The 25152-nt window shown below is 47.2% G+C and overlaps 1 protein-coding gene across 1 annotated transcript in view; it reads left to right on the top strand.

Moving 5' to 3' along the window:
* Positions 1–25152, top strand: part of LOC124022812 (condensin complex subunit 3-like) — a gene marked incomplete at its 3' end in the record, with an annotated part of 39769 nt that overhangs the window by 8627 nt on the left and 5990 nt on the right. Inside the window, exons 8-16 of the mRNA XM_046337494.1 lie at positions 2086–2235; positions 6790–6843; positions 9009–9149; positions 9644–9767; positions 9944–10030; positions 10649–10663; positions 14686–14874; positions 15199–15309; positions 22958–23077. Coding sequence (XP_046193450.1) covers positions 2086–2235; positions 6790–6843; positions 9009–9149; positions 9644–9767; positions 9944–10030; positions 10649–10663; positions 14686–14874; positions 15199–15309; positions 22958–23077 — 991 coding nt within the window. The remainder of the gene's footprint in view (positions 1–2085; positions 2236–6789; positions 6844–9008; positions 9150–9643; positions 9768–9943; positions 10031–10648; positions 10664–14685; positions 14875–15198; positions 15310–22957; positions 23078–25152) is intronic.

Here is a 25152-nt window from a genome sequence, read left to right on the forward strand (position 1 = left end):
TCTCTCTCTGTAGGATGCTGGTCCCGGCTGGGTCTCTGACTGTCTCTCTCTGTAGGATGCTGGTCCCGGCTGGGTCTCTGACTGTCTCTCTCTCTGTAGGATGCTGGTCCTGGCTGGGTCTCTGTCTGTCTCTCTGTAGGATGCTGGTCCCGGCTGGGTCTCTGACTGTCTCTCTCTCTGTAGGATGCTGGTCCTGGCTGGGTCTCTGACTGTCTCTCTGTAGGATGCTGGTCCTGGCTGGGTCTCTGACTGTCTCTCTGTAGGATGCTGGTCCTGGCTGGGTCTCTGACTGTCTGTCTCTCTGTAGGATGCTGGTCCCGGCTGGGTCTCTGACTGTCTGTCTCTCTGTAGGATGCTGGTCCTGGCTGGGTCTCTGACTGTCTCTCTGTAGGATGCTGGTCCCGGCTGGTTCTCTGACTGTGTCTCTGTAGGATGCTGGTCCTGGCTGGGTCTCTGACTGTCTCTCTGTAGGATGCTGGTCCCGGCTGGGTCTCTGACTGTCTCTCTGTAGGATGCTGGTCCCGGCTGGGTCTCTGTCTGTCTGTCTCTCTGTAGGATGCTGGTCCCGGCTGGTTCTCTGTCTGTCTCTCTGTAGGATGCTGGTCCCGGCTGGGTCTCTGACTGTCTCTCTCTCTGTAGGATGCTGGTCCCGGCTGGTTCTCTGTCTGTCTCTCTGTAGGATGCTGGTCCCGGCTGGGTCTCTGACTGTCTCTCTCTCTGTAGGATGCTGGTCCCGGCTGGGTCTCTGTCTGTCTCTCTGTAGGATGCTGGTCCCGGCTGGGTCTCTGTCTGTCTGTCTCTCTGTAGGATGCTGGTCCCGGCTGGTTCTCTGTCTGTCTCTCTGTAGGATGCTGGTCCCGGCTGGGTCTCTGACTGTCTCTCTCTCTGTAGGATGCTGGTCCCGGCTGGTTCTCTGTCTGTCTCTCTGTAGGATGCTGGTCCTGGCTGGGTCTCTGACTGTCTCTCTGTAGGATGCTGGTCCTGGCTGGGTCTCTCTCTGTAGGATGCTGGTCCCGGCTGGGTCTCTGACTGTCTCTCTCTCTGTAGGATGCTGGTCCCGGCTGGGTCTCTGTCTGTCTCTCTGTAGGATGCTGGTCCCGGCTGGGTCTCTGTCTGTCTCTCTGTAGGATGCTGGTCCCGGCTGGGTCTCTGTCTGTCTGTCTCTCTGTAGGATGCTGGTCCTGGCTGGGTCTCTGACTGTCTGTCTCTCTGTAGGATGCTGGTCCCGGCTGGTTCTCTGACTGTCTCTCTGTAGGATGCTGGTCCCGGCTGGGTCTCCGACTGTCTCTCTGTAGGATGCTGGTCCTGGCTGGGTCTCTGACTGTCTGTCTCTCTGTAGGATGCTGGTCCCGGCTGGGTCTCTGTCTGTCTGTCTCTCTGTAGGATGCTGGTCCCGGCTGGGTCTCTGACTGTCTGTCTCTCTGTAGGATGCTGGTCCCGGCTGAGTCTCTGTCTGTCTCTCTGTAGGATGCTGGTCCCGGCTGGGTCTCTGACTGTCTGTCTCTGTAGGATGCTGGTCCTGGCTGGTTCTCTGACTGTCTCTCTCTCTGTAGGATGCTGGTCCCGGCTGGGTCTCTGACTGTCTCTCTGTAGGATGCTGGTCCTGGCTGAGTCTCTGTCTGTCTCTCTGTAGGATGCTGGTCCCGGCTGGGTCTCTGTCTGTCTCTCTGTAGGATGCTGGTCCCGGCTGGGTCTCTGACTGTCTCTCTCTCTGTAGGATGCTGGTCCTGGCTGGGTCTCTGACTGTCTGTCTGTAGGATGCTGGTCCTGGCTGGGTCTCTGTCTGTCTCTCTGTAGGATGCTGGTCCCGGCTGGGTCTCTGTCTGTCTCTCTGTAGGATGCTGGTCCCGGCTGAGTCTCTGTCTGTCTCTCTGTAGGATGCTGGTCCTGGCTGGGTCTCTGACTGTCTCTCTCTCTGTAGGATGCTGGTCCCGGCTGAGTCTCTGTCTGTCTCTCTGTAGGATGCTGGTCCTGGCTGGGTCTCTGACTGTCTCTCTCTCTGTAGGATGCTGGTCCCGGCTGAGTCTCTGTCTGTCTCTCTGTAGGATGCTGGTCCCGGCTGAGTCTCTGTCTGTCTCTCTGTAGGATGCTGGTCCCGGCTGGGTCTCTGTCCTGTGAGAGCGTGTTGTACTGGAGGGCTCTGTGTGAGTTCGTTAAGACTAAAGGGGATGAAGGAGAGGAGATGTTGGAGAAGCTGCTGCCCGAGGCTGCTACCTTCGCTGAGTACCTCTACGGGTAAGACCACCACTACACCCCATACACCACCCTGACTACGGGTAAGACCACCACTACATCACCCTGACTACGGGTAAGACCACCACTACACCCCATACATCACCCTGACTACGGGTAAGACCACCACTACATCACCCTGACTACGGGTAAGACCACCACTACACCCCATACATCACCCTGACTACGGGTAAGACCACCACTACACCCCATACATCACCCTGACTATGGGTAAGACCACCACTACATCACCCTGACTACGGGTAAGACCACCACTACATCACCCTGACTACGGGTAAGACCACCACTACATCACCCTGACTACGGGTAAGACCACCACTACACCCCATACACCACCCTGACTACGGGTAAGACCACCACTACACCCCATACATCACCCTGACTACGGGTAAGACCACCCCATACATCACCCTGACTACGGGTAAGACCACCACTACACCCCATACACCACCCTGACTACGGGTAAGACCACCACTACACCCCATACACCACCCGGACTACGGGTAAGACCACCACTACACCCCATACATCACCCTGACTACGGGTAAGACCACCACTACACCCCATACACCACCCTGACTACGGGTAAGACCACCACTACACCCCATACATCACCCTGACTACGGGTAAGACCACCCCATACATCACCCTGACTACGGGTAAGACCACCACTACACCCCATACATCACCCTGACTACGGGTAAGACCACCACTACACCCCATACACCACCCTGACTACGGGTAAGACCACCCCATACACCACCCTGACTACGGGTAAGACCCCCACTACACCCCATACATCACCGGACTACGGGTAAGACCACCACTACACCCCATACATCACCCTGACTACGGGTAAGACCACCACTACACCCCATACATCACCCTGACTACGGGTAAGACCACCACTACACCCCATACATCACCCTGACTACGGGTAAGACCACCACTACACCCCATACATCACCCTGACTACGGGTAAGACCACCACTACATCACCCTGACTACGGGTAAGACCACCACTACATCACCCTGACTACGGGTAAGACCACCACTACACCCCATACATCACCCTGACTACGGGTAAGACCACCCCATACATCACCCTGACTATGGGTAAGACCACCACTACACCCCATACACCACCCTGACTACGGGTAAGACCACCACTACACCCCATACACCACCCTGACTATGGGTAAGACCACCACTACACCCCATACACCACCCTGACTACGGGTAAAACCACCACTACACCCCATACACCACCCTGACTACGGGTAAGACCACCACTACACCCCATACACCACCCTGACTACGGGTAAGACCACCACTACACCCCATACATCACCCTGACTACGGGTAAGACCACCACTACACCCCATACATCACCCTGACTACGGGTAAGACCACCACTACACCCCATACATCACCCTGACTACGGGTAAGACCACCACTACATCACCCTGACTACGGGTAAGACCACCACTACATCACCCTGACTACGGGTAAGACCACCACTACACCCCATACACCACCCTGACTACGGGTAAGACCACCACTAGACCCCATACATCACCCTGACTACGGGTAAGACCACCACTACACCCCATACATCACCCTGACTACGGGTAAGACCACCACTACATCACCCTGACTACGGGTAAGACCACCACTACATCACCCTGACTACGGGTAAGACCACCACTACATCACCCTGACTACGGGTAAGACCACCACTACATCACCCTGACTACGGGTAAGACCACCACTACATCACCCTGACTACGGGTAAGACCACCACTACATCACCCTGACTACGGGTAAGACCACCACTACATCACCCTGACTACGGGTAAGACCACCACTACATCACCCTGACTACGGGTAAGACCACCACTACATCACCCTGACTACGGGTAAGACCACCACTACATCACCCTGACTACGGGTAAGACCACCACTACATCACCCTGACACCGGGTAAGACCACCACTACATCACCCTGACTACGGGTAAGACCACCACTACACCCCATACATCACCCTGACTACGGGTAAGACCACCACTACATCACCCTGACTACGGGTAAGACCACCACTACATCACCCTGACTACGGGTAAGACCACCACTACATCACCCTGACTACGGGTAAGACCACCACTAGACCCCATACATCACCCTGACTACGGGTAAGACCACCACTACATCACCCTGACTACGGGTAAGACCACCACTACATCACCCTGACTACGGGTAAGACCACCACTACACCCCATACATCACCCTGACTACGGGTAAGACCACCACTACATCACCCTGACAACGGGTAAGACCACCACTACATACACCACCCTGACTACGGGTAAGACCACCACTACACCCCATACACCACCCTGACTACGGGTAAGACCACCACTACATCACCCTGACTACGGGTAAGACCACCACTACACCCCATACACCACCCTGACTACGGGTAAGACCACCACTACACCCCATACATCACCCTGACTACGGGTAAGACCACCACTACATCACCCTGACTACGGGTAAGACCACCACTACATCACCCTGACTACGGGTAAGACCACCACTAGACCCCATACATCACCCTGACTACGGGTAAGACCACCACTACATCACCCTGACAACGGGTAAGACCACCACTACATCACCCTGACTATGGGTAAGACCACCACTACATCACCCTGACTATGGGTAAGACCACCACTACACCCCATACACCACCCTGACTACGGGTAAGACCACCACTACACCCCATACATCACCCTGACTACGGGTAAGACCACCACTACATCACCCTGACAACGGGTAAGACCACCACTACATACACCACCCTGACTACGGGTAAGACCACCACTACACCCCATACACCACCCTGACTACGGGTAAGACCACCACTACATCACCCTGACTACGGGTAAGACCACCACTAGACCCCATACATCACCCTGACTACGGGTAAGACCACCACTACATCACCCTGACAACGGGTAAGACCACCACTACACCACCCTGACTACGGGTAAGACCACCACTACACCCCATACATCACCCTGACTACGGGTAAGACCACCACTACATCACCCTGACAACGGGTAAGACCACCACTACATACACCACCCTGACTACGGGTAAGACCACCACTACACCCCATACACCACCCTGACTACGGGTAAGACCACCACTACATCACCCTGACTACGGGTAAGACCACCTCTACACCCCATACACCACCCTGACTACGGGTAAGACCACCACTACACCCCATACATCACCCTGACTACGGGTAAGACCACCACTACACCCCATACACCACCCTGACTACGGGTAAGACCACCACTACATCACCCTGACTACGGGTAAGACCACCACTACACCCCATACATCACCCTGACTACGGGTAAGACCACCACTACACCCCATACATCACCCTGACTACGGGTAAGACCACCACTACATCACCCTGACTACGGGTAAGACCACCACTACATCACCCTGACTACGGGTAAGACCACCACTACATCACCCTGACTACGGGTAAGACCACCACTACACCCCATACATCACCCTGACTACGGGTAAGACCACCACTACATCACCCTGACTACGGGTAAGACCACCACTACATCACCCTGACTACGGGTAAGACCACCACTACATCACCCTGACTACGGGTAAGACCACCACTACATCACCCTGACTACATCACATATGTCAACTCCCCCTACCCTCTCCTGTATGTACCTCTAGCCAGTACCCCCCCCCCCCCCCAACCCTTTCCCAGGGTACATCAGCTCTGCTAGTCGTGGAATATATCAAATCCTTGGACAGGCATGGGGGTATTGGAGGAGAGGTTTGGGGAAACACTGACTCAAGTCTGTCTATAGGACCAGTATTTTAAGACTAGTCCTAGTGATATCTAGACTGGAAGCGTGTAGGTAGACTGTAGAGATGTTAGGGTCAGTACTCTGACAGGCCGTTGTCCCAGTCTATAGGACCAGTATTTTAAGACTAGTCCTAGTGATATCTAGACTGGAAGCGTGTAGGTAGACTGTAGAGATGTTAGGGTCAGTACTCTGACAGGCCGTTGTCCCAGTCTATAGGACCAGTATTTTAAGACTAGTCCTAGTGATATCTAGACTGGAAGCGTGTAGGTAGACTGTAGAGATGTTAGGGTCAGTACTCTGACAGGCCGTTGTCCCAGTCTATAGGACCAGTATTTTAAGACTAGTCCTAGTGATATCTAGACTGGAAGCGTGTAGGTAGACTGTAGAGATGTTAGGGTCAGTACTCTGACAGGCCATTGTGTCCCCTGTCTCAGGGTAGGAGTTCTGATCTAGGATCAGTTTGGACCGGATCAGTACTCTGACAGGCCGTTGTCTCAGGGTAGGAGTTCGGATCTAGGATCAGTTTGGCCTGTTAGGTTCTAGTGAAATGGACCGGATCAGTACTCCTCCTCTGAGCCTCTTTGTGAATACAGTCCATTGTCTCCCGTCTGTTCTCTCTAGATATGTGAAGGGCCTGCCAGTGCTGTCTGCCAACCAGAGAAACATTGCTACTAGGTGTGTCCAGACAGTATAGTAGTGTAGTGTTAACATGTTATAACAGGTATATGAAGACAGTGTAGTAGTGTTATAACTGGTATATGAAGACAGTGTAGTAGTGTTATAACTGGTATATGAAGGCAGTGTAGTAGTGTTATAACAGGTATATGAAGACAGTGTAGTAGTGTTATAACTGGTATATGAAGGCAGTGTAGTAGTGTTAACATGTTATAACTGGTATATGAAGACAGTGTAGTAGTGTTAACATGTTATAACTGGTATATGAAGACAGTGTAGTAGTGTTATAACAGGTATATGAAGACAGTGTAGTAGTGTTAACATGTTATAACTGGTATATGGAGACAGTGTAGTAGTGTTAACATGTTATAACTGGTATATGAAGACAGTGTAGTAGTGTTATAACTGGTATATGAAGACAGTGTAGTAGTGTTAACATGTTATAACTGGTATATGAAGACAGTGTAGTAGTGTTAACATGTTATAACTGGTATATGAAGACAGTGTAGTAGTGTTAACATGTTATAACTGGTATATGGAGACAGTGTAGTAGTGTTAACATGTTATAACTGGTATATGAAGACAGTGTAGTAGTGTTATAACTGGTATATGAAGACAGTGTAGTAGTGTTAACATGTTATAACTGGTATATGAAGACAGTGTAGTAGTGTTAACATGTTATAACTGGTATATGAAGACAGTGTAGTAGTGTTAACATGTTATAACTGGTATATGAAGACAGTGTAGTAGTGTTAACATGTTATAACTGATGTATATTTGTATATAATAGAACACCTTTGGGATGAATTGGAAAGCCTACTGCAGGGCCTAATCACCCCCAACATCAGTACCCGTTTGGAATGAGATGTTGGATGAGCAGTTGTCCACATACCCTTTTGGTTATGTAGTGTGTGTGTAACATGTAGATATGTCAAGGTTGCCTGGGTTCCAGTCAGTTTGTGCTCTCTTGCCAACTCCTTATGGATGTTTCATGGCATGACACTGAGTGTGAAGTGTTAACTGTTATTACTGTCTAATACCAGGTATATGAAGTGTTATAACTATTACTGTGTAATACCAGGTATATGAAGTGTTATAACTATTACTGTGTAATACCAGGTATATGAAGTGTTATAACTATTACTGTGTAATACCAGGTATATGAAGTGTTATAACTATTACTGTGTAATACCAGGTATATGAAGTGTTATAACTATTACTGTCTAATACCAGGTATATGTAGTGTTATAACTATTACTGTGTAATACCAGGTATATGATGTGTTAACTATTACTGTGTAATACCAGGTATATGAAGTGTTATAACTATTACTGTGTAATACCAGGTATATGAAGTGTTATAACTATTACTGTGTAATACCAGGTATATGAAGTGTTATAACTATTACTGTGTAATACCAGGTATATGAAGTGTTAACTAATGTCTAATACCAGGTATATGAAGTGTTATAACTATTACTGTGTAATACCAGGTATATGAAGTGTTATAACTATTACTGGGTAATACCGGGTACGGTAACTGTTATTACTGGGTAATACCGGGTACGGTAACTGTTATTACTGGGTAATACCGGGTACGGTAACTGTTATTACTGGGTAATACCGGGTACGGTAACTGTTATTACTGGGTAATACCGGGTACGGTAACTGTTATTACTGGGTAATACCGGGTATGGTAACTGTTATTACTGGGTAATACCGGGTATGGTAACTGTTATTACTGGGTAATACCGGGTATGGTAACTGTTATTACTGGGTAATACCGGGTACGGTAACTGTTATTACTGGGTAATACCGGTACGGTAACTGTTATTACTGGGTAATACCGGGTACGGTAACTGTTATTACTGGGTAATACCGGGTACGGTAACTGTTATTACTGGGTAATACCGGGTACGGTAACTGTTATTACTGGGTAATACCGGGTACGGTACTGTTATTACTGTGTAATACCGGGTATGTGAAGTGTGTCCCGGTGTAATACCGGGTACGGTAACTGTTATTACTGTGTAATACCAGGTATGTGAAGTGTGTCCCGGTGTAATACCGGGTACGGTAACTGTTATTACTGTGTAATACCAGGTATGTGAAGTGTGTCCCGGTGTAATACCGGGTACGGTAACTGTTATTACTGTGTAATACCAGGTATGTGAAGTGTGTCCCGGTGTTGTCTGAAGAGCAGAAAGGAGACTTTGCTCAACTGGAGCTGGTCATGACTAAAGAGTTCATCTCTCAACAACTCATCCACCTCACCGGCTGTCTGGATACCAATGAAGAGGGAGGAAGGTGAGAGGGGGGGATGGGAGGAGGGGATGGGTGAGAGAGGAGGGGATGGGTGAGAGAGGAGGGGATGGGTGAGAGAGGAGGGGATGGGTGAGAGAGGAGGGGATGGGTGAGAGAGGAGGGGATGGGTGAGAGAGGAGGGGATGGGTGAGAGGTGGAGGGAGGAGGGGATGGGTGAGAGGTGGAGGATGGAGGAGGGGAATGGTGAGAGGTGGAGGAGGAGGGGATTGATGGGTGAGGTAATTATGTAGTAATCTGATCTCTAACATATCAGCTAACGACTCGGTCGATAACGTGGTACACAACCATTGGTTCATTCAACGACAGTGCGTCTGGTCGGGCAGGAAGTCAATCAGGTTTATCTTTCTCCTTGTATATGGCGCTACAGAAAGTGTTCATGTAACTCTGTGTGTGTGTGTGTGTGTGTGTGTGTGTGTGTGTGTGTGTGTGTGTGTGTGTGTGTGTGTGTGTGTGTGTGTGTGTGTGTGTGTGTATAGGAAGCGTGTGGTGGCTGTGTTACAGGAGATGCTGGTCCTACCTCAGACTCCTCCCTCTCTGGTCTCTCTGCTGACGGAGAAACTACTGACCCTGATACCTGACGACCACAGACGCATTCAGACTGTAGGACACACACACACACACACACACACACACACACACACACACACACACACACACACACACACACACACACACACACACACACACACACACACACACACACACACACACACACACACACACACACACACACAGTAAAGGTGTAGTGAAAGTTTTAACCTGTGTGTGTGCACCAGGTGGCGGAGGTGATCTCGGAGGTGCGTGAGCCCATCGTCATCAGACAGCCGCTGGATGAGAACGAGAACCGCAAGAAACAAGTTAAGGTATTCACTCCGCTGTATCTCTCCTTTATTCTCTATCTAATCCTCCATCCCTCCTCTACCTCCTCTTCTCTCTCTCCATCCTCTACCTCTCTCCTTTATTCTCTATCTAATCCTCTACCTCCTCTACCTCCTCTTCTCTCTCTCCTTTATTCTCTATCTAATCCTCCATCCCTCCTCTACCTCTCTCTCCTTTATTCTCTATCTAATCCTCCATCCCTCCTCTACCTCTCTCTCCTTTATTCTCTATCTAATCCTCTATCCCTCCTCTACCTCCTCTTCTACCTCTTCTACCTCCTCTTCTCTCTCTCCTCTTCTCTCTCTCTTCTCTCTCTCCTTTATTCTCTATCTAATCCTCCATCCCTCCTCTTCTCTCTCTCCATCCTCTCACTCTCACTTTCCATCCTCTCACTCTCACTTTCCATCCTCTCCCTCTCTCTCTCTCTCCTCTCTTTCCATCCTCTCCCTCTCTCTTCTCTCTTTCCATCCTCTCCCTCTCTCTCCTCTTCTCTCTCTCCATCCCTCTCTCTCCTCTTCCCTCTTTCCATACTCTACCCCTCTCCTTTTCCTCTCCTTCTCTCTTCTCTATCTAATCCTCAATCCTCTCCTCTCTCCTTCCAGTTAGCTGAGGTGAAGGTTTGTATCCTAGAGAATTCAAATCAATGTTATTAGTCAGGTGTTATTAGTCAGATGTTATTAGTCAGGTGTTTGGTAATCAGATGTTATTAGTCAGGTGTTTGGTAATCAGATGTTATTAGTCAGGTGTTTGGTAATCAGATGTTATTAGTCAGGTGTTTGGTAATCAGATGTTATTAGTCAGGTGTTTGGTAATCAGATGTTATTAGTCAGGTGTTATTAGTCAGGCGTTTGGTAATCAGATGTTATTAGTCAGGTGTTATTAGTTAGGTGTTTGGTAATCAGGTGTTATTAGTCAGGTGTTTGGTAATCAGATGTTATTAGTCAGGTGTTTGGTAATCAGATGTTATTAGTCAGGTGTTTGGTAATCAGATGTTATTAGTCAGGTGTTATTAGTCAGGTGTTTGGTAATCAGATGTTATTAGTCAGGTGTTTGGTAATCAGATGTTATTAGTCAGGTGTTATTAGTCAGGTGTTTGGTAATCAGATGTTATTAGTCAGGTGTTTGGTAATCAGATGTTATTAGTCAGATGTTATTAGTCAGATGTTATTAGTCAGGTGTTATTAGTCAGGTGTTTGGTAATCAGATGTTATTAGTCAGATGTTATTAGTCAGGTGTTTGGTAATCAGATGTTATTAGTCAGGTGTTATTAGTCAGATGTTATTAGTCAGATGTTATTAGTCAGGTGTTTGGTAATCAGATGTTATTAGTCAGGTGTTTGGTAATCAGATGTTATTAGTCAGGTGTTTGGTAATCAGATGTTATTAGTCAGGTGTTTGGTAATCAGATGTTATTAGTCAGGTGTTATTAGTCAGGTGTTATTAGTCAGGCGTTTGGTAATCAGATGTTATTAGTCAGGTGTTTGGTAATCAGATGTTATTAGTCAGGTGTTTGGTAATCAGATGTTATTAGTCAGGTGTTTGGTAATCAGATGTTATTAGTCAGATGTTATTAGTCAGGTGTTTGGTAATCAGATGTTATTAGTCAGGTGTTTGGTAATCAGATGTTATTAGTCAGGTGTTATTAGTCAGGCGTTTGGTAATCAGATGTTATTAGTCAGGTGTTTGGTAATCAGATGTTATTAGTCAGGTGTTTGGTAATCAGATGTTATTAGTCAGGTGTTATTAGTCAGGCGTTTGGTAATCAGATGTTATTAGTCAGGTGTTTGGTAATCAGATGTTATTAGTCAGGTGTTTGGTAATCAGATGTTATTAGTCAGGTGTTTGGTAATCAGATGTTATTAGTCAGGTGTTTGGTAATCAGATGTTATTAGTCAGGTGTTTGGTAATCAGATGTTATTAGTCAGGTGTTATTAGTCAGGTGTTTGGTAATCAGATGTTATTAGTCAGGTGTTTGGTAATCAGATGTTATTAGTCAGGTGTTTGGTAATCAGATGTTATTAGTCAGATGTTATTAGTCAGGTGTTTGGTAATCAAATGTTATTAGTCAGGTGTTTGGTAATCAAATGTTATTAGTCAGGTAATCAGATGTTATTAGTCAGGTGTTTGGTAATCTGATGTTATTAGTCAGGTGTTTGGTAATCAAATGTTATTAGTCAGGTGTTTGGTAATAAGATGTTATTAGTCAGGTGTTTGGTAATCAAATGTTATTAGTCAGGTGTTTGGTAATCAAATGTTATTAGTCAGGTGCTTGGTAATCAGATGTTATTAGTCAGGTGCTTGGTAATCAAATGTTATTAGTCAGGTGTTTGGTAATCCAATCAAATGTTATCATGAGCTATTCTATCTCCGGAGAGCAGGTCTATACTCTCTTAGTAAATAATGTGGTCTATAGCTTATCATGAGCTATTCTACCTCCGGAGAGCAGGTCTATACTCTCTTAGTAAATAATGTGGTCTACAGCTTATCATGAGCTATTCTACCTCCGGAGAGCATGTATAAACTCTCTTAGTAAATAATGTTGTCTATAGCTTATCATGAGCTATTCTACCTCCGGAAAGCAGGTATAAACTCTCTTGGTAAATAATGTGGTCTATAGCTTATCATGAGCTATTCTACCTCCGGGGGGCAGGTATAAACTATCTTGGTAAATAATGTGGTCTATAGCTTATCATGAGCTATTCTACCTCCGGGGGGCAGGTATAAACTCTCTTGGTAAATAATGTGGTCTATAGCTTATCATGAGCTATTCTACCTCCGGGGGGCAGGTATAAACTCTCTTGGTAAATACTGTGGTCTATAGCTTATCATGAGCTATTCTACCTCCGGGGGGCAGGTATAAACTCCCAATGGAGGTCAGTGTTCGCTGTTCCGATGTCCAGAAGCTCTTTACGGTCTGTAACCTCCCTCTCTCTGTCTCTCTCTCTCTCTCTCTCTCTGTCTCCTCTCTCTCTGTCTCTCTCCTCTCTGTTTGTCTCTCTCCTCTCTCTCTGTCTCTCTCCTCTCTCTCTGTCTCTCTCCTCTTTCTCCTCTCTCCTCTTTCTCCTCTCCCTCTCTCTCTCCTCTCTCTCTGTCTCTCTCCTCTCTCTCTGTCTCTCTCCTCTCTCTCTGTCTCTCTCCTCTCTCTCTGTCTCTCTCCTCTCTCTCTCTCCTCTTTCTCCTCTCTCTGTCTCTCTCTCTCTCTCTGTCTCTCTCCTCTCTCTCTGTCTCTCTCCTCTCTCTCTGTCTCTCTCCTCTTTCTCCTCTCTGTCTCTCTCCTCTCTCTCTGTCTCTCTCCTCTTTCTCCTCTCCCTCTCTCTCTTCTCTGTCTCTCTCTCTGTCTCTCTCCTCTCCCTCTCTCTCTCCTCTCTCTCTGTCTCTCTCCTCTCTCTCTGTCTCTCTCCTCTCTCTCTGTCTCTCTCCTCTCTCTCTCTCCTCTTTCTCCTCTCCCTCTCTCTGTCTCTCTCTCTCTCTGTCTCTCTCCTCTCTCTCTGTCTCTCTCCTCTCTCTCTGTCTCTCTCCTCTCTCTCTGTCTCTCTCCTCTCTCTCTGTCTGTCTCCTCTGTCTCTCTCCTCTCTCTCTGTCTCTCTCCTCTCTCTCTGTCTCTCTCCTCTCCCTCTCTCTGTCTCTCTCCTCTCCCTCTCTCTGTCTCTCTCCTCTCCCTCTCTCTCTGTCTCTCTCCTCTTTCTCCTCTCTCTCTCTTTCTCCTCTCTCTCTCTCTCTCCTCTCTCTCTGTCTCTCTCCTCTCTCTCTGTCTCTCTCCTCTCCCTCTCTCGGTCTCTCTCCTCTCCCTCTCTCTGTCTCTCTCTCTCCCCTCTCTCTGTCTCTCTCCTCTTTCTCCTCTCCCTCTCTCTCTTCTCTGTCTCTCTCTCTGTCTCTCTCCTCTTTCTCCTCTCCCTCTCTCTCTCCTCTCTCTCTGTCTCTCTCCTCTCTCTCTGTCTCTCTCCTCTCTCTCTGTCTCTCTCCTCTCCCTCTCTCTGTCTCTCTCCTCTCCCTCTCTCTGTCTCTCTCTCTCTCCTCTGTCTCTCTCCTCTCTCTCTGTCTCTCTCCCCTTTCTCCTCTCCCTCTCTCTCTTCTCTGTCTCTCTCTCTGTCTCTCTCCTCTTTCTCCTCTCTCTCTCTCTCTCCTCTCTCTCTCTCTCTCCTCTCTCTCTGTCTCTCCTCTCTCTCTGTCTCTCTCCTCTCTCTCTGTCTCTCTCCTCTCCCTCTCTCGGTCTCTCTCCTCTCCCTCTCTCTCTCTCTCTCTCTCCTCTCTCTCTGTCTCTCTCCTCTTTCTCCTCTCCCTCTCTCTCTTCTCTGTCTCTCTCTCTGTCTCTCTCCTCTTTCTCCTCTCCCTCTCTCTCTCCTCTCTCTCTGTCTCTCTCCCTCTCTCTGTCTCTCTCCTCTCCCTCTCTCTGTCTCTCTCCTCTCCCTCTCTCTGTCTCTCTCCTCTCTCTCGGTCTCTCTCCTCTCCCTCTCTCTCTCTCTCTCTCTCCTCTCTCTCTGTCTCTCTCCTCTTTCTCCTCTCCCTCTCTCTCTTCTCTGTCTCTCTCTCTGTCTCTCTCCTCTTTCTCCTCTCCCTCTCTCTCTCCCCTCTCTCTCTCTGTCTCTCTGCTCTCTCTCTGTCTCTCTCCTCTTTCTCCTCTCCCTCTCTCTCTCCTTCAGCTAGCGGAGGTGAAAGTTGGTATCCTAGAAGCGAAACAGGCCTTAGAGGAGTGTATCAGTAACCAGGAGTTCAACAGAGCAGCGGAGCTGAAGGACTCTATAACTGACCTGGAGAACCTGAGGAACAACATCCTACAGGAGGAAACCACGCAGCAGGACGACAAGGAGACAGAGACACGCATGGAGAAGGTACAGACACACACACACAGCAGGACGACAAGGAGACAGAGACACGCATGGAGAAGGTACAGACACACACACACAGCAGGACGACAAGGAGACAGAGACATGCACGGAGAAGGTACAGACACACACACACAGCAGGACGACAAGGAGACAGAGACACGCATGGAGAAGGTACAGACACACACACACAGCAGGACGACAAGGAGACAGAGACACTCATGGAGAAGGTACAGACACACACACGCAGCAGGACGACAAGGAGACAGAGACATGGAGGTACAGACACGTTATTGTCTCCATAAATAAATGCTGTGTTCTCTCTGTCAGGCGGACCCAGAGACTCTCCTGCGCTGTCTGACCATGTGTGTTGAGCTGCTGAAACAGATGAACATCAAGACTAGGATCGGTCCCACCATGTCAGCTCTCCTCTCCTCTCTGGTACTATACTGTCTAATCTAACATATAGGATCCATCATGTCTCCTCTCCTCTCTGGTACTATACTGTCTAATCTAACATATAGGATCCATCATGTCTCCTCTCCTCTCTGGTACTATACTGTCTAATCTAACATATAGGATCCATCATGTCTCCTCTCCTCTCTGGTACTATACTGTCTAATCTAACATATAGGATCCATCATGTCTCCTCTCCTCTCTGGTACTATACTGTCTAATCTAACATATAGGATCCATCATGTCTCCTCTCCTCTCTGGTACTATACTGTCTAATCTAACATATAGGATCCATCATGTCTCCTCTCCTCTCTGGTACTATACTGTCTAATCTAACATAGGATCCATCATGTCTCCTCTCCTCTCTGGTACTATACTGTCTAATCTAACATATAGGATCCATCATGTCTCCTCTCCTCTCTGGTACTATACTGTCTAATCTAACATATAGGATCCATCATGTCTCCTCTCCTCTCCTCTCTGGTACTATACTGTCTAATCTAACATATAGGATCCATCATGTCTCCTCTCCTCTCTGGTACTATACTGTCTAATCTAACATATAGGATCCATCATGTCTCCTCTCCTCTCTGGTACTATACTGTCTAATCTAACATATAGGATCCATCATGTCTCCTCTCCTCTCTGGTACTATACTGTCTAATCTAACATATAGGATCCATCATGTCTCCTCTCCTCTCCTCTCTGGTACTATACTGTCTAATCTAACATATAGGATCCATCATGTCTCCTCTCCTCTCTGGTACTATACTGTCTAATCTAACATATAGGATCCATCATGTCTCCTCTCCTCTCCTCTCTGGTACTATACTGTCTAATCTAACATATAGGATCCATCATGTCTCCTCTCCTCTCCTCTCTGGTACTATACTGTCTAATCTAACATATAGGATCCATCATGTCTCCTCTCCTCTCCTCTCTGGTACTATACTGTCTAATCTAACATATAGGATCCATCATGTCTCCTCTCCTCTCTGGTACTATACTGTCTAATCTAACATATAGGATCCATCATGTCTCCTCTCCTCTCTGGTACTATACTGTCTAATCTAACATATAGGATCCATCATGTCTCCTCTCCTCTCCTCTCTGGTACTATACTGTCTAATCTAACATATAGGATCCATCATGTCTCCTCTCCTCTCCTCTCTGGTACTATACTGTCTAATCTAACATATAGGATCCATCATGTCTCCTCTCCTCTCCTCTCTGGTACTATACTGTCTAATCTAACATATAGGATCCATCATGTCTCCTCTCCTCTCCTCTCTGGTACTATACTGTCTAATCTAACATATAGGATCCATCATGTCTCCTCTCCTCTCTGGTACTATACTGTCTAATCTAACATATAGGATCCATCATGTCTCCTCTCCTCTCTGGTACTATACTGTCTAATCTAACATATAGGATCCATCATGTCTCCTCTCCTCTCTGGTACTATACTGTCTAATCTAACATATAGGATCCATCATGTCTCCTCTCCTCTCTGGTACTATACTGTCTAATCTAACATATAGGATCCATCATGTCTCCTCTCCTCTCTGGTACTATACTGTCTAATCTAACATATAGGATCCATCATGTCTCCTCTCCTCTCCTCTCTGGTACTATACTGTCTAATCTAACATATAGGATCCATCATGTCTCCTCTCCTCTCTGGTACTATACTGTCTAATCTAACATATAGGATCCATCATGTCTCCTCTCCTCTCTGGTACTATACTGTCTAATCTAACATATAGGATCCATCATGTCTCCTCTCCTCTCTGGTACTATACTGTCTAATCTAACATATAGGATCCATCATGTCTCCTCTCCTCTCTGGTACTATACTGTCTAATCTAACATATAGGATCCATCATGTCTCCTCTCCTCTCTGGTACTATACTGTCTAATCTAACATATAGGATCCATCATGTCTCCTCTCTGGTACTATACTGTCTAATCTAACATATAGGATCCATCATGTCTCCTCTCCTCTCTGGTACTATACTGTCTAATCTAACATATAGGATCCATCATGTCTCCTCTCCTCTCTGGTACTATACTGTCTAATCTAACATATAGGATCCATCATGTCTCCTCTCCTCTCTGGTACTATACTGTCTAATCTAACATATAGGATCCATCATGTCTCCTCTCTGGTACTATACTGTCTAATCTAACATATAGGATCCATCATGTCTCCTCTCCTCTCTGGTACTATACTGTCTAATCTAACATATAGGATCCATCATGTCTCCTCTCCTCTCCTCTCTGGTACTATACTGTCTAATCTAACATATAGGATCCATCATGTCTCCTCTCCTCTCTGGTACTATACTGTCTAATCTAACATATAGGATCCATCATGTCTCCTCTCCTCTCCTCTCTGGTACTATACTGTCTAATCTAACATATAGGATCCATCATGTCTCCTCTCCTCTCTGGTACTATACTGTCTAATCTAACATATAGGATCCATCATGTCTCCTCTCTGGTACTATACTGTCTAATCTAACATATAGGATCCATCATGTCTCCTCTCCTCTCTGGTACTATACTGTCTAATCTAACATATAGGATCCACCATGTCTCCTCTCCTCTCCTCTCTGGTACTATACTGTCTAATCTAACATATAGGATCCATCATGTCTCCTCTCCTCTCTGGTACTATACTGTCTAATCTAACATATAGGATCCACCATGTCTCCTCTCCTCTCCTCTCTGGTACTATACTGTCTAATCTAACATATAGGATCCATCATGTCTCCTCTCCTCTCTGGTACTATACTGTCTAATCTAACATATAGGATCCATCATGTCTCCTCTCCTCTCTGGTACTATACTGTCTAATCTAACATATAGGATCCATCATGTCTCCTCTCCTCTCCTCTCTGGTACTATACTGTCTAATCTAACATATAGGATCCACCATGTCTCCTCTCCTCTCCTCTCTGGTACTATACTGTCTAATCTAACATATAGGATCCATCATGTCTCCTCTCCTCTCTGGTACTATACTGTCTAATCTAACATATAGGATCCATCATGTCTCCTCTCCTCTCTGGTACTATACTGTCTAATCTAACATATAGGATCCATCATGTCTCCTCTCCTCTCTGGTACTATACTGTCTAATCTAACATATAGGATCCATCATGTCTCCTCTCCTCTCTGGTACTATACTGTCTAATCTAACATATAGGATCCATCATGTCTCCTCTCCTCTCTGGTACTATACTGTCTAATCTAACATATAGGATCCATCATGTCTCCTCTCCTCTCCTCTCTGGTACTATACTGTCTAATCTAACATATAGGATCCATCATGTCTCCTCTCCTCTCCTCTCTGGTACTATACTGTCTAATCTAACATATAGGATCCATCATGTCTCCTCTCTGGTACTATACTGTCTAATCTAACATATAGGATCCATCATGTCTCCTCTCTGGTACTATACTGTCTAATCTAACATATAGGATCCATCATGTCTCCTCTCTGGTACTATACTGTCTAATCTAACATATAGGATCCATCATGTCTCCTCTCCTCTCTGGTACTATACTGTCTAATCTAACATATAGGATCCATCATGTCTCCTCTCCTCTCCTCTCTGGTACTATACTGTCTAATCTAACATATAGGATCCATCATGTCTCCTCTCCTCTCTGGTACTATACTGTCTAATCTAACATATAGGATCCATCATGTCTCCTCTCCTCTCTGGTACTATACTGTCTAATCTAACATATAGGATCCATCATGTCTCCTCTCCTCTCTGGTACTATACTGTCTAATCTAACATATAGGATCCATCATGTCTCCTCTCCTCTCTGGTACTATACTGTCTAATCTAACATATAGGATCCATCATGTCTCCTCTCCTCTCTGGTACTATACTGTCTAATCTAACATATAGGATCCATCATGTCTCCTCTCCTCTCTGGTACTATACTGTCTAATCTAACATATAGGATCCATCATGTCTCCTCTCCTCTCTGGTACTATACTGTCTAATCTAACATATAGGATCCATCATGTCTCCTCTCCTCTCTGGTACTATACTGTCTAATCTAACATATAGGATCCATCATGTCTCCTCTCCTCTCTGGTACTATACTGTCTAATCTAACATATAGGATCCATCATGTCTCCTCTCCTCTCTGGTACTATACTGTCTAATCTAACATATAGGATCCATCATGTCTCCTCTCTGGTACTATACTGTCTAATCTAACATATAGGATCCATCATGTCTCCTCTCCTCTCCTCTCTGGTACTATACTGTCTAATCTAACATATAGGATCCATCATGTCTCCTCTCCTCTCTGGTACTATACTGTCTAATCTAACATATAGGATCCATCATGTCTCCTCTCCTCTCTGGTACTATACTGTCTAATCTAACATATAGGATCCATCATGTCTCCTCTCCTCTCTGGTACTATACTGTCTAATCTAACATATAGGATCCATCATGTCTCCTCTCCTCTCTGGTACTATACTGTCTAATCTAACATATAGGATCCATCATGTCTCCTCTCCTCTCTGGTACTATACTGTCTAATCTAACATATAGGATCCATCATGTCTCCTCTCCTCTCTGGTACTATACTGTCTAATCTAACATATAGGATCCATCATGTCTCCTCTCCTCTCTGGTACTATACTGTCTAATCTAACATATAGGATCCATCATGTCTCCTCTCCTCTCTGGTACTATACTGTCTAATCTAACATATAGGATCCATCATGTCTCCTCTCCTCTCTGGTACTATACTGTCTAATCTAACATATAGGATCCATCATGTCTCCTCTCCTCTCTGGTACTATACTGTCTAATCTAACATATAGGATCCATCATGTCTCCTCTCCTCTCTGGTACTATACTGTCTAATCTAACATATAGGATCCATCATGTCTCCTCTCCTCTCTGGTACTATACTGTCTAATCTAACATATAGGATCCATCATGTCTCCTCTCCTCTCTGGTACTATACTGTCTAATCTAACATATAGGATCCATCATGTCTCCTCTCCTCTCTGGTACTATACTGTCTAATCTAACATATAGGATCCATCATGTCTCCTCTCCTCTCCTCTCTGGTACTATACTGTCTAATCTAACATATAGGATCCATCATGTCTCCTCTCCTCTCTGGTACTATACTGTCTAATCTAACATATAGGATCCATCATGTCTCCTCTCCTCTCTGGTACTATACTGTCTAATCTAACATATAGGATCCATCATGTCTCCTCTCCTCTCTGGTACTATACTGTCTAATCTAACATATAGGATCCATCATGTCTCCTCTCCTCTCTGGTACTATACTGTCTAATCTAACATATAGGATCCATCATGTCTCCTCTCCTCTCTGGTACTATACTGTCTAATCTAACATATAGGATCCATCATGTCTCCTCTCCTCTCTGGTACTATACTGTCTAATCTAACATATAGGATCCATCATGTCTCCTCTCCTCTCTGGTACTATACTGTCTAATCTAACATATAGGATCCATCATGTCTCTCCTCTCCTCTCTGGTACTATACTGTCTAATCTAACATATAGGATCCATCATGTCTCCTCTCCTCTCTGGTACTATACTGTCTAATCTAACATATAGGATCCATCATGTCTCCTCTCCTCTCTGGTACTATACTGTCTAATCTAACATATAGGATCCATCATGTCTCCTCTCCTCTCTGGTACTATACTGTCTAATCTAACATATAGGATCCATCATGTCTCCTCTCTCTCTCTGGTACTATACTGTCTAATCTAACATATAGGATCCATCATGTCTCCTCTCCTCTCTGGTACTATACTGTCTAATCTAACATATAGGATCCATCATGTCTCCTCTCCTCTCCTCTCTGGTACTATACTGTCTAATCTAACATATAGGATCCATCATGTCTCCTCTCCTCTCTGGTACTATACTGTCTAATCTAACATATAGGATCCATCATGTCTCCTCTCCTCTCCTCTCTGGTACTATACTGTCTAATCTAACATATAGGATCCATCATGTCTCCTCTCCTCTCTGGTACTATACTGTCTAATCTAACATATAGGATCCATCATGTCTCCTCTCCTCTCTGGTACTATACTGTCTAATCTAACATATAGGATCCATCATGTCTCCTCTCCTCTCTGGTACTATACTGTCTAATCTAACATATAGGATCCATCATGTCTCCTCTCCTCTCTGGTACTATACTGTCTAATCTAACATATAGGATCCATCATGTCTCCTCTCCTCTCCTCTCTGGTACTATACTGTCTAATCTAACATATAGGATCCATCATGTCTCCTCTCCTCTCTGGTACTATACTGTCTAATCTAACATATAGGATCCATCATGTCTCCTCTCCTCTCCTCTCTGGTACTATACTGTCTAATCTAACATATAGGATCCATCATGTCTCCTCTCCTCTCTGGTACTATACTGTCTAATCTAACATATAGGATCCATCATGTCTCCTCTCCTCTCTGGTACTATACTGTCTAATCTAACATATAGGATCCATCATGTCTCCTCTCCTCTCTGGTACTATACTGTCTAATCTAACATATAGGATCCATCATGTCTCCTCTCCTCTCTGGTACTATACTGTCTAATCTAACATATAGGATCCATCATGTCTCCTCTCCTCTCTGGTACTATACTGTCTAATCTAACATATAGGATCCATCATGTCTCCCTCCTCTCCTCTCTGGTACTATACTGTCTAATCTAACATATAGGATCCATCATGTCTCCTCTCCTCTCTGGTACTATACTGTCTAATCTAACATATAGGATCCATCATGTCTCCTCTCCTCTCCTCTCTGGTACTATACTGTCTAATCTAACATATAGGATCCATCATGTCTTCTCTCCTCTGGTACTATACTGTCTAATCTAACATATAGGATCCATCATGTCTCCTCTCCTCTCTGGTACTATACTGTCTAATCTAACATATAGGATCCATCATGTCTTCTCTCCTCTGGTACTATACTGTCTAATCTAACATATAGGATCCATCATGTCTCCTCTCCTCTCCTCTCTGGTACTATACTGTCTAATCTAACATATAGGATCCATCATGTCTCCTCTCCTCTCTGGTACTATACTGTCTAATCTAACATATAGGATCCATCATGTCTCCTCTCCTCTCCTCTCTGGTACTATACTGTCTAATCTAACTCCCTCACCTCCCCTCCCCTCCCTCCCTCTCCTCCCCTCCCTCCCTCTCCTCCTCCTCCCTCCCTCCCTCTCCTCTCCTCCCTCCCCCCCTCCTCCCTCCCCCTCCCTCCCCCCTCTCCTCCCCTCCCCCTCCCTCTCTTCCCTCTCTCCCCCTCCCTCTCTTCCCTCTCCCCTCCCTCTCCTCCCTCTCCCCTCCCTCTCCCTTCCCTCCCTCCCTCTCTCCCTCCCTCTCCCCTCCCTCTACTCCCTCCTCCCCCCCCTCCCTCCCTCTACTCCCTCCTCTCCTCCCCCTCCCTGTCCTCCCTCCTCCCTCTCCCCTCCCTCCCTCTACTCCCTCCTCCTCCCTCCCCCCTCCCTGTCCTCCCTGTCCTCCCTCCCTCTCCCCCTCCCTCTCCTCCCTCTCCTCCCTCTCCCCCTCCTGTCAGATCCTGCCCAGTATATCCAACGCCCAGCCAGCGGTGAGGAACATGGCAGTCGTGTGTTTGGGGACGTGTGCTCTGCACAGCAAAGACCTGGTCAACACACATCTGGTGCTGCTGCTGCAGGTAATAGTCACCCTGTCCCTGTAGATGAGGTCACCCTCTGTCCCTGTAGATGAGGTCACCCTCTGTCCCTGTAGATGAGGTCACCCTCTGTCCCTGTAGATGAGGTCACCCTCTGTCCCTGTAGATGAGGTCACCCTCTGTCCCTGTAGATGAGGTCACCCTCTGTCCCTGTAGATGAGGTCACCCTCTGTCCCTGTAGATGAGGTCACCCTCTGTCCCTGTAGATGAGGTCACCCTCTGTCCCTGTAGATGAGGTCACCCTCTGTCCCTGTAGATGAGGTCACCCTCTGTCCCTGTAGATGAGGTCACCCTCTGTCCCTGTAGATGAGGTCACCCTCTGTCCCTGTAGATGAGGTCACCCTCTGTCCCTGTAGATGAGGTCACCCTCTGTCCCTGTAGATGAGGTCACCCTCTGTCCCTGTAGATGAGGTCACCCTCTGTCCCTGTAGATGAGGTCACCCTCTGTCCCTGTAGATGAGGTCACCCTCTGTCCCTGTAGATGAGGTCACCCTCTGTCCCTGTAGATGAGGTCACCCTCTGTCCCTGTAGATGAGGTCTGTCCCTGTAGATCCCTCTGTCCCTGTAGATGAGGTCATCCCCTCTGTCCCTGTAGATGAGGTCACCCACCCTCTGTCCTGTAGATGAGGTCACCCTCTGTCCCTGTAGATGAGGTCAGTATCACCCTCTGTCCCTGTAGATGAGGTCACCCTCTGTCCCTGTAGATGAGGTCACCCTCTGTCCCTGTAGATGAGGTCACCCTCTGTCCCTGTAGATGAGGTCACCCTCTGTCCCTGTAGATGAGGTCACCCTCTGTCCCTGTAGATGAGGTCACCCTCTGTCCCTGTAGATGAGGTCACCCTCTGTCCCTGTAGATGAGGTCACCCTCTGTCCCTGTAGATGAGGTCACCCTCTGTCCCTGTAGATGAGGTCACCCTCTGTCCCTGTAGATGAGGTCACCCTCTGTCCCTGTAGATGAGGTCACCCTCTGTCCCTCTGTCACCCCTGTCCCTAGATGAGGTCACCCTCTGTCCCTGTAGATGAGGTCACCCTCTGTCCCTGTAGATGAGGTCACCCTCTGTCCCTGTAGATGAGGTCACCCTCTGTCCCTGTAGATGAGGTCACCCTCTGTCCCTGTAGATGAGGTCACCCTCTGTCCCTGTAGATGAGGTCACCCTCTGTCCCTGTAGATGAGGTCACCCTCTGTCCCTGTAGATGAGGTCACCCTCTGTCCCTGTAGATGAGGTCACCCTCTGTCCCTGTAGATGAGGTCACCCTCTGTCCCTGTAGATGAGGTCACCCTCTGTCCCTGTAGATGGTCACCCTCTGTCCCTAGATGAGGTCACCCTCTGTCCCTGTAGATGAGGTCACCCTCTGTCCCTGTAGATGAGGTCACCCTCTGTCCCTGTAGATGAGGTCACCCTCTGTCCCTGTAGATGAGGTCACCCTCTGTCCCTGTAGATGAGGTCACCCTCTGTCCCTGTAGATGTCCCTGAGGTCACCCTCTGTCCCTGTAGATGAGGTCACCCTCTGTCCCTGTAGATGAGGTCACCCTCTGTCCCTGTAGATGAGGTCACCCTCTGTCCCTGTAGATGAGGTCACCCTCTGTCCCTGTAGATGAGGTCACCCTCTGTCCCTGTAGATGAGGTCACCCTCTGTCCCTGTAGATGAGGTCACCCTCTGTCCCTGTAGATGAGGTCACCCTCTGTCCCTGTAGATGAGGTCACCCTCTGGTCACCCTCTGTCCCTGTAGATGAGGTCACCCTCTGTCCCTGTAGATGAGGTCACCCTCTGTCCCTGTAGATGAGGTCACCCTCTGTCCCTGTAGACCCTCTGTCCCTGCTAGATGAGGTCACCCTCTGTCCCTGATACCCTCTGATAGGAGGTCACCCTCTGTCCCTGTAGATGAGGTCACCCTCTGTCCCTGTAGATGAGGTCACCCTCTGTCCCTGTAGATGAGGTCACCCTCTGTCCCTGTAGATGAGGTCACCCTCTGTCCCTGTAGATGAGGTCACCCTCTGTCCCTGTAGATGAGGTCACCCTCTGTCCCTGTAGATGAGGTCACCCTCTGTCCCTGT

The sequence above is a fragment of the Oncorhynchus gorbuscha genome, unplaced genomic scaffold, assembly GCF_021184085.1.
Source record: "Oncorhynchus gorbuscha isolate QuinsamMale2020 ecotype Even-year unplaced genomic scaffold, OgorEven_v1.0 Un_scaffold_1437, whole genome shotgun sequence".
Classification (NCBI taxonomy): domain Eukaryota; kingdom Metazoa; phylum Chordata; class Actinopteri; order Salmoniformes; family Salmonidae; genus Oncorhynchus; species Oncorhynchus gorbuscha.